This window comes from Condylostylus longicornis, unplaced genomic scaffold, assembly GCF_029603195.1.
Source record: "Condylostylus longicornis isolate FDR11 unplaced genomic scaffold, ASM2960319v2 ptg000013l, whole genome shotgun sequence".
In the NCBI taxonomy this organism is placed as follows: Eukaryota; Metazoa; Arthropoda; class Insecta; order Diptera; family Dolichopodidae; genus Condylostylus; species Condylostylus longicornis.
The window spans coordinates 12329508-12340544 of NW_026577982.1; the positions used below are offsets into that span (position 1 = coordinate 12329508).

Here is an 11037-nt window from a genome sequence, read left to right on the forward strand (position 1 = left end):
GCTTTGTCATTTAAGTTTTCACATTTGGGTTGGGCCTTAAATGTCAACCCTTATGATTTGTTTTAATGGTGTGACGTTAAAGGACGTAATGATGACTTTGTAGGAAATGACCGTCAACCATATCAAATGAAGCAAATAATTATATTAAGCTTAATTACAAAAGGCACTAAGATACAATTAAGAGGCGTAAGACACAATTACAAGAGGCACTAAGCTCATAGGATTGCATTATTTATTGCAATTTAATAAATTATATATCAAATTTTTTTAATAATTACACATATAAAAATATTTCTACGCATATGCAAATCAATTGAAAAAAATTCGTTTCAGATATAAAAGTACTTATTGCAGTAATGTATCATCAATTAATTAATGTATATACCAGTGGGGTTCATATCATAAAATATAAGCAAACTCATTTACATGAAATGTAGAACTTTAAATATTTAAAAAAAAGTCATAAGAATTAAATTGAACGGCTATATCTATGAGGCTGAACGGTTAAGCTCTAGACTAGTATTTTGCCATTTTGAGTGTTGCGTCGATTTGTTATTTGCAATATATATATGTGGTTTTTTTGTGTACATTTAAAATAACGATTTTTATAACGCTCAAAATCAAATATTTTACATGCCAAATGTCAAAATTGGCATGTAAAATATTTATTATTCACTCCACCCCCATTTATTTTGTAAAATCAACATTCAACAGAAAAATCAAAAATAAGCAAATGCTAATGCTGTTTGCTTGCTTGTTGTTAGTTATAGTTTGTGTTTTAAATTAGTCCTAGTTTATAAAAAACAATAGGAAATTTAATATTAAGTGTACATTTTCTTTAGCGATATGGAGGTGGTTTTAAATTCACACATAGCTTTATTAGTTCTGGGTAATTTTCCTAGATTTTTATATGCTACAATAAAATTTTTACATACTATGTCTTAGGGTATTTATATGAAGAAAAGCTAGATCACGTCTCCAAATATTTTTGCAAATATAGCCCGCATCTTGAAGAAGAATACCAAATTCTTAAAAAAGGATTACGGCCGGTTATGATCAATAGTGACAATCTATCAACCATTGTAAGAGAGCACTGCTACATCAAATCAAAAGGTTTAATTTTTTATTTTGAAAAGTATTATAATGTAAACAAGTCCCCGGCTGTGTATTAAAATGGCGTACATTTAATTTAATAATAACAATTTTTGTTAATGCTCTATGTTTTAATACATAATTATTCGCGATATACATACTCATATACATTAAGCCGTTGTCTTTCTTACTTAATATTTTTTATTGATTAGTGTTAAGTTTATAAATTTTTTTTAGTAAATGAAATAATATCAACATTTCCAAGCAATGTGAAATCCGCCTTTGAGAGGCAAACTTTAACAGGTAAAATAAACCATTTGTTAAAAATAATTAAAAAAACAACAGGCTCATCTGATGAAGAAAATAAATTGAAGAGAAACAGATCAGAAGCCAGTATAAGTTCAAGTGAAAGAAGTACAAACACAACACAAATAGAGGATTTGCCTGGATATTATCAATCCAAACGAAGACGTATTGAAGATTCCTATATGTTTGTCCGAAATGATTTTTCTGAAGGATCCGAAAGCGAAGAAGATAGCTTTGATAATGAAATTAATGTTCAAGTAAATTAAATCAAATGTTTATCATATTCATATAACTTTGTTCTAATTTAATTCCAGTCGGCTTTTACCGATAAAATATTGGAAGACAAAAATTTTCAATCACGACTTCTGGAAAATATCAATACAGTATTAAAAAATGGACCAAATGATAAAAATAAAAAGCAAAATCAATCAGGAATAGATTCTGTACAAAACAACCAATGTGATTATCATCTTGACGAAATGATACAAGATATTATGTCCGTTACAGAGAAGGATCCCTCTTTTGAGGAATTTGTTCAAGATGTTATGGGTAAACTTGCTTCAGGTAATGTAATATAATAAAGAACTACAATTTTATTTCACAGCCAATAATTACGGGGAAGGCATTAAAAAAACTTCAAACGGATTACTGAAAACTGCAAATAAAGGAGTTCAAATGTCTCCAAATAGTGAAAATAATTTAGTTGTCGAAGAAATAAAGCAAAACTCAGGTTTGGACAAACCTTCGGAACAAGTATCAGGTAATAATTTGTAGTATTTCAAATAATATTTAATTATGAAATTTTAACAATTTGAATTTAATTTCTAGTAAATATATTTAATGCTGGAGAAGTAGCAAGTGGCATAGAAAGGAATTCTCCAGCCACAAAATTATTAGTTCTTAATTCGACAGACTTTGTTTCAGCAAATATTCAATCACTAGGTTCGTTTACAACTGATCATCTTTTTTTGGATATCAATGGGGGAACACAACAGTTTCCAATTTTAACCGGTAATGACGGTACTATGTATATTAACAGTAACAGTGTACAATATGACACAAGACCGCCTGGAAATTTTGTAATAGTCAACCCAAATCAAAAAAACTACGAAGCTTCTCAATTATTCATTGGTTCACCTAATATTGAGGAATGCAATAACATAGTTCAAGGAAAAGTCGAAGGAGATTTAAAAGAAAATAATGCAATAAATCAGGAATCAGCATCTGGTGATAACGTTATAATGGATGATAACACCTATTTAAAAGATGTTGCGTCATTAGACTGTAAATTATTAAAAGAAAAGAAAACTCCCGAGTGCAACATGAATTCTTTAAATATATCAATAAGTAAAAGCCTTTCCACACCTCGTAGAAAAAGTTCTCATGTAAGGGTTCTTAATTTTTCGCCTTTAAAAATAATTAACAAAAAATCTGAGTTTCAAAACTTGTTAGCTGATGGGAAACCTTTGGATAAAAATGAAGAAAAATCTGACACAGTCTTAAATCTGCATCAAAAAGTAGTTGGTGCATCCAATCTCATTGTTGAAAATGAATCGTCCAATGGTACAGATATAACTGGCGAACACAGTAATATAACAGTAATTAAAAAACCGGTGAATGAGGATACCCCCAAACGTAAAACTTGTGCATTGTCTTGCAAAAGAAATTTATCTCACTCTAATAGTGAAGAAACAACAGAAAAAATTAATAAAATACCTAAAAAGCAAATAAACAAAACCATCACAGGAACAATTAAAGCTAAAAACAGTAAGACTGAATTCAAAAAGTTGGAAAAAGTTCCCCAAAGTGTTATTACACGACAAACCAGGAAAACCAAATCAAATCAGAGCCCTTTGAAAAAAAATGCCTTAGAAACTACTAATAAAGTGGATCCCGCAGAGGAATGGAAGCAAATGAGGGAAAGATCTAAAAATTCAAACTTTGATCAATTCTTAAGAGAAGTTCATTCAAAAACTCCTTCAGCGGGTAAAGTATAAAATCTTAAAGCATAAGTATATTTGGAGTGCACATTTTAATTGTTTGACTTTTATTTTAACAGAAAATATTGCATTTCACTATCAAGTGAATCGTAGTATTAGAAATCCATAAATTATCTGTTTGTTTAATTTTAGATGCTCATATTCAAAAAAGAAGAAAATTAAGACGAAAAATTGGCCTAAAATCAAAAAAAAACGTTGAACACTCAACGGAAAATAATGAAATTAATGAACCGTGTGAAAATGTTCTTACACAAAACTCGAGTGAAAACAAGGTCAAATGTGGTGTGAATAAAAAAATTGTCAGCAGTGCTAAAAAAATAGTACAGGAAAAAAAACCTAAGAATATTGAGCCTAAAACGAATTTTTTGAATTTTCGTATAAAAACTCCCATAAAAGATTCTTCAAGTGATTTAAGTAAAAAGGTCAATAACTGCATTTCAAAATCAAAATGTGAACAAAAAAAGTGTACTACAAAAAACGCACAAAATTCTAATCTGCAAGATAATTCCAAAGGTTCCGAAAGGCCAATTAATCGACAGGAAAAAGTAAGCAATTGCGAGAAAAATATATTTGAATTAAAAAAATCTAAAGACACAGTGGAGAGCTATGAAAACAATCAAAAAAGGGAAATGTGTAAGGAAGTTGATAATGATCAAGATTCAAGTAAAGAAAAAGAAAGACGAACGGCAAATATTGCACATATACTCGACACGCCTTTCAAATCAGATGATATTAGCTTATTACCACCAACTCCTGGTATAATGTTATCAAGTAATTTAGCACTAAACACTGCTATAACTCCAATAACCAAGATACCGTTTTCCTCATTTTGCAACATGAAATATACTGAAATCAAAACGCCCGCTTTTGCGATAACACCGGGCGGACGTTTCTGTTATTCAACAGATAAGGAGACACCCAAAAGTGGTATTGTGACGGATTATTCTTCAGGTAAAAATATATTTATTAGTAACATAATATTTCGATTTAATCCAATATCGTTATTTAGGCGGCTCATATTACAAACCAGATGATTCTGCAGATTTAATAAAAAAATTAGACCGGGAATTAAATGGAAAACTCGATCAACGAAAAGACAAGTTTGAAAAAGAAGACAATAAATTGTCGCTTGACATTGAAAAAGTTCATACAAAGGAAAATAATCAATTGCCAATATTAGAAAAACAATTAGAAATTTCGACAAACGTAAACCAATCTCCCAATTCTATAATTCCCGATAATGTACCTGGTCAGTTTGAATTAAATGGAGTGGAATCAATTCCTGAAGAAGGTCCTAAAATAAATTCGTACAACAAATTTGAAGAAGCCGGACTACCAGATATTACAGACGAATCTTCTACATCGTCATCCTCAGAGAGCAGCTCTTCAGATTCTTCAGAATCATCATCAGCGAAAACTTCTTTAACTGTAAATAATTTCCCACAGCAAAGCACACAGCCATTATCACTATTATCAAACATTGATTCATCTGAAGATGATAATTGGGAAATTCAGTCAATATCTAAAACCAAAACTTCACAAGGAGAGAAGTCTGAGCTAGTTACCAGCAGCGGAATGAGGTTTAATGTTAGAAGAAAGATAACGCCAAAGAAAATAAAAAGAAAATCTGATCAGAATTTCATTTTGAAAGAAATTATTTCAAAACAAAAAATTTTAAATAAACCTTTTTCAAGCAAAGTGGAGAAAAAAAAAATTGAGTTACAGAAGAAACCAGGAAGAGGAAAGTTATTGAATCGAAACTTGAAATCAGATATAAAGACTACACCGCCAAAAAAAGAAAATAAAATTTTGACGAAAATAAGCAATAAAAAACAAAATTCCAAAATTGAGTCACATGATTTAAGTCCAGAAAAAACTGGAGTAAATGAAAATAAATTAGATGTTTTGACAGCGCTTAATTTATCTGCCAAGAAAAGGGACATAGCTACAAATGATCTTTGTACCAAAGGATTCAAGGATGAAAAGCAAAACGGATCTACATCGGTTGAAGATAATGTTTCTTCTGATTTATTTATTCTTCGAATGGAAGAGGAGTCAGTTTCTAATGATTCTTCTGAAGTAAGAAATGCAGCTTTAACGTTAGCAAAAATGAAATCCAAAAAATTAGATATTGAAACAAAGACAAAGAGCTCAGTCACAATTGAAAATAAAAATATTGTAAATGAAAATAGTCAAAAACCAAGTGAAAACTTTAGTTTGGGAACTGAAATTAAAAAAACAGGTATTTATAAAAATATTATTATGATATAAAAAATAATAGTATAAAAATATTTCAGAGCCGTATTTGAAAAAAACGGATTGTACAAACGTGAATGATAGAATTGGAAGAGAATGCACTTCTTACGATTTCGCAAGTAAAAAGTGTGATACATTAAAAGTTGAAGAAAAAAAACTTGAGTCACAATGCAGTGCAGATCACAATACTCCGGCAGACTTGAAAAATTTAAACACAAGCGAAACTGTTTTAAAACCCAAATCCCCGACACAGCATGCATCCAAAAACATTTCCACCTTAAACGAAAGTAAATTAAATAGTAATTCAGGAAACGAAAATATTTCTAGTAATGTAACTATTCAATCAAACAAAGAAAATATTTCGATAGAAGAAAATGTAGTTAATGAAAAGGCAACTAATGAAAATGAATATAAATCAAAAACCCCGACATCAAACGATTTTGAATCAGAATCGGAAAGTGAAGACGCCTATGATGAATGCGAACCTAAATTTTCTGAAAAATGTGATGAATTTGTAAAACATTTCAATTATGACGAGGATATGATAGATTCATCTTGTAACGTACCCGAGAAGCTTGATTTTGTAAAATCATCTATTAAAATTACAATTAATAATCAAATTCGTAAAATTACTTGCAGCGAAGAATTTAATTTGTTTCATTTAAAACCAAATAATGAAAAAGAGAGGAGTTTTAAACCAGATTGTGACAAAAAATTTATTAAGTCCAGTAAATTAAAAAAAGAAGACTGTAAAATAAAATCAACCACAGAAAATCCAGAAGAACCCACTCTTAATGAAAATAAAAGTTCCACTCCATTTTTGGGCAAAATTAAAATTACTCATAGAAACAAGTTTAGCAATATAGAAGTGTCCCGAAAAAAACATTCACATGTTGATAAAAAATGTTCGCCTGAGAGGTGAGGTGGTAAAATTTGTATTATATTACATTTAATTTTAGTTACTAAATTATTTATATATGTATGATTTTATGTATAATATTGTATATGAACATGTACAAATGCGTATATTTCAGCACCAGTTCCGAGTTAAAAAAAGTTGTTATTAGCGATAATAATGGTGAAGCAGCCAAGATTAATCAAGAGTCTTCATCAAAGAAAAATATAAGAAGTGAAGATATAAATGCAGTTTTATCTCATTTGTACGGAAATGGGAAATAGATTTTATACAATTTGATATTGGAATAAATTAAGTTTTTGCTAATTGTCTGTTTAAAAAAATTATTAAATATTTACATATATTTTTTGTTTAAAAATATGCTCTACGAATAATGAGCCTGAAAATGCCGAAATTAATACAAAAACTTGTTCCATTAATACAAAAAGATAATAAATGTATTTTATAATAAAAATTTAAAAATAATTTTATATGATTAAAGAAGTCCGAAACTTTTATTTATGTTATTTTTTAATTTGTCTCATTAAATTACTGAACTTTTTTAAAACGCTGATGGCTAGAAGATTAAATTTGATGGACAGAATTAAAACATGTACATAGGTATATTCTCTTAAATACGGCTCTTAAATATGTATATTTTTTAAAATGTTATCAAAATTTTAATGAATAAAATAAAAACATCGTGGTCATTAATGGGATATTCGGTTGTCAAAAAAACAGAAATACAAATTTAGATAGATTTACAAATTTGCTTTATATTTGTATGTTTATGAATTTCATAGTAAAGCCATAGGTATCGTATATCTGGGTGTTTCAATTGATTATTAGAAGTTTTATGACATTATTAGGCAACTCTTTTTCGAAATTGTAAGTGACATCGTATTTGACACGAAAATGACATTCAATTTTATTGACTTACTTACTGCATCGATATTGCATATCTAAAAAGTGAAAACATTTAATTTTAATAGCTATTTTGTTGTTTTAAGTGCGATTTTCAACAAAGAAACTATTGTTTGGGAAATTTGGAATTCAGTAAAATTGAAGTTTGTTTATTGAAATTCAAAAAAACCACTGGGATTTCGATATGGCTGACATAAAATCCATGGAGCATGCAACATTAAAGGTAAATAAAACAGTAAAAAATTCTAGAATATCAATTTATTGTTTGAGTTTTCACAGGTTCCATACGAAATTCTCAATAAAAAGTTTCGAATTGCACAGAAAACATTGGATCGTGAAGTAAATCAAATTCAAAATGCTGCAAGTGAAATGGAAAAAAGTTTATGTGCAGGAGTTTCATGTAGTGAAATTCAAAAAATATTTGATGGTGTTGTGGAACGTCTTCAAGTGTTTAAAAGAAAAGCCGAAGAAAACATTAACGAAGAAATTTCTGCAACACATATATGTAAACGAAAACTCAATCATTTAAAAGAAAATATCTCTACAGATTTAAAATCAAGTTACGAAGTCTGGCAGGCTTCCTTGGATCAATGGAAAAAAATAAGAATGGATCGAATGGTTGTTGAACATTTGCTTAGACAAGGTCATTATAAAACAGCAGAACTTTTAGCAGCTCGTACAACCATTCGCCATTTGACAAATTTAGATATATTTCAAACATCAAGGGAGGTTGAGGAAGATTTAGCTAATCATAAAACTTCCAAATGCACTTTATGGTGTAATGACAATAAGTCCAAACTCCGAAAAATCAACTCGAAAATCGAATTTCAACTTCGAGTTCAAGAATTTATAGAGTTGGTTCGAGAAGACAAACGAAAAGATGCTGTTAAGCATGCAAGAAAATATTTTCCTTCCTTTGAAAAGGATCATTTGAAAGAAATTTGCCAAGTAATGGCCATATTGGCTTTTCAATCAGATACCCAATTAGAACCTTATAAAAGTCTTTTCGATCCAGTACGTTGGGATAATTTAGTTTTAAGTTTTAGAAATGAAAATTATCGATTGTATCAACTTTCAAGTCAATCTTTATTGAGTGTGACCCTTCAAACAGGTTTATCAGCTTTGAAAACTCCACAATGTTATTCTACAGGTTCTAAAAACTACAATTGTCCAGTTTGCCAAACTGATTTCAATATAATTGCGAATAATTTACCATACTCACATTGCGCTCAAAGTCGCCTCATTTGCCGTGTGACAGGATTACCTTTAAACGAACATAATCTTCCCATGATGTTACCTAATGGGCAAATATTTGGTCAATTGGCTATACCTCAAATAACTAAAGAAGATGGTATAGTAGTTTGTCCAATAACAAAACAGGTCTGGTGTGATCCAAAAATCGAAAAAGTTTTTGTCATGTAAATTTTAACTGGTCCTCTAAACATTTCTATTTATAAGAACGTTTGATTAAATTTTTAATCATTATTTCTTTAAAAATGTAATAAAAATATTGTAGTTTTTTTTTTAAATAAAGCAAATAAAAATAATTTTTTCTTGAAATTCTATAATAAAGTTTTTGTCAATAATTAAAGGTATTTATACATTTATGATTAAGACTTGAGAATGTACACATTACCAAAAGGTATTTATACATTCTTAAATCTTTATCATAAAAAATATGTATACATACATACTTTCATTCAGATTGTTAGTTGAAGAAGTGCTGAAGACATATTTGTTAATATTTATTTATAAAAAGAATACGTTTTTGGATACTTCATTTCTTATTTCATATAAAATACATACAAAGAAATAAACTAATTCAAATTTTTGCAATGTATACACTTAGTATAATAATGAACATAATATTATTTACGTACATAAGTATGTACACAATAAATACTTTACATGGATTCTTTGAAATAATTAAAAAAATTTGTGGGTATATTCGATAATGCAGTGTTTGTATTAGTTTTAACATACTATTGTAAAAACTTTGAACCCTGTAAAATAATACACAGTAGTAAAATTAAAACAGTTGAACCATTTTATATTACTAAACAATTCCAGCTTGCAGCTTTCAAACATATTGTGACATTATATCTGCACTTTGAAACCAACGTGCAGCACATATTTAATTAATATGTAATTATTATTAAACCGCAAATTTAGTATGCTCTAAGTTAGTTCTGAATTATATATTAAAAACATTATGCTTTAGTTTATTCTTGTACATCAACAGTCAGTAAATTTTGTGAATTATTGGTAAATATTTACTATGTGAGTAGGAGTATGAGCCACTTGAGTTTCTTACATTACCTACTTACAAGAATAAATGACATTTTCAACTGACTTAATTGATTCTGTTGTTTTGACAAATAATAAATTTCTTCGCAATTTTATATCTAATATTATCTATGATCAAGTTCTTAAAATTTTTTCAAATTTTAATAGCCGCAATCGAATATTTGTTTTTCTTGCAACCAGAATAATGGGCCATATTTTGATATTGAATGCTGTACATACTCAGTTTTTTTCATTTAAAGTGAATATTAATATTCATACGGGTATATGATATGCAATCCATTATTGTATTACCTATATCTGTAAAGATTGACATTACCTAGAAACTTTCAACAATTAGTATGAAATTATGGAATGCAAATAATAACATAAATGTTTTGCAAAGACAATATAATTTTAATATTTTTAAATAAGACAAAAACTGAATTTATATATTTTAAATATTTTTTAATATGATTCGATTTCGATTTTCACATTTATCTACAAAAGTTATTTTTATAATTACTATAACTTATGAAATAAATAGTTATTTAATACAAACTTTATTAAATTTTTTTTTTTCTTAAACTAGATTTTTTAATTTTGTTATATTTAAGTTTTATTAGCTTTGTCTAAAATTTTTAAACAGTATATAATTGTACGTAAGCTATTGTTTTTTTTTTTTTACATTTACATATCTAAAGTTAATATATTTACATATAATTGTATATACAACTTAACGTACATGTCAACAAAAAAAAAATATTTCTTTAAATAAATTTTATTTACAGTGAAAAGTGTTATTTGAAATATTAGATTTTCCTAACATTTTCGCTCAATTTTTGTTTTTTTTTTTTTAATGTATAGTTAAAGTTTAAGTTTAATCCACGTTTCAATACGCTTTATACTTATGTATATTAATTTTGGCAGATGATTTTACTAAAATCCCGATGAATTTTTTTTTTTTCAATTTAATTGGTTCAAGTTTAATTCGAAAGAAAAATCATTTATGGATTAAAAAAATGATTTTACTTCTATTAAAATATCGAACATAAATTTCAAAACCATTAATAAAGTTTATAAAACAAAAAAAAAAAACAAAAGGAAAATGAATATACTCCTATAGCAAATTTTCAATACAAAAACAAAAAAATAAAATTTTATAAAACTTTTAAAAATAAAGAAAAAATTTCATTTCAATTTAACAACCATATTTCAAATACTGAATAAATACTATACAAGTGACGAATCTGTAAGTTTTATAAGTGAAAACAAATAGCA

The 11037-nt window shown here is 27.8% G+C and overlaps 2 protein-coding genes across 2 annotated transcripts; both read left to right on the forward strand.

Moving 5' to 3' along the window:
- The first annotated feature begins 735 nt into the window (after positions 1-735).
- LOC129605196 (serine-rich adhesin for platelets) lies at positions 736-6919 on the forward strand. The gene is made up of 10 exons (XM_055514801.1): positions 736-889; positions 946-1113; positions 1330-1655; positions 1713-1947; positions 2003-2158; positions 2227-3384; positions 3531-4349; positions 4408-5640; positions 5696-6572; positions 6689-6919. Exons 1-10 carry the CDS (start codon positions 847-849, stop codon positions 6831-6833), a joined length of 5160 nt encoding a protein of 1719 aa, XP_055370776.1. The 5' UTR covers positions 736-846; the 3' UTR covers positions 6834-6919.
- Positions 6920-7499: 580 nt separating this feature from the next.
- Positions 7500-9033, forward strand: LOC129605479 (E3 ubiquitin-protein transferase MAEA). Its single transcript, XM_055515262.1, has 2 exons — positions 7500-7696; positions 7753-9033. The coding sequence occupies exons 1-2, from the start codon at positions 7658-7660 to the stop codon at positions 8893-8895; spliced, it is 1182 nt and encodes a 393-aa protein (XP_055371237.1). The 5' UTR covers positions 7500-7657; the 3' UTR covers positions 8896-9033.
- The last annotated feature ends 2004 nt before the right edge of the window (positions 9034-11037 follow it).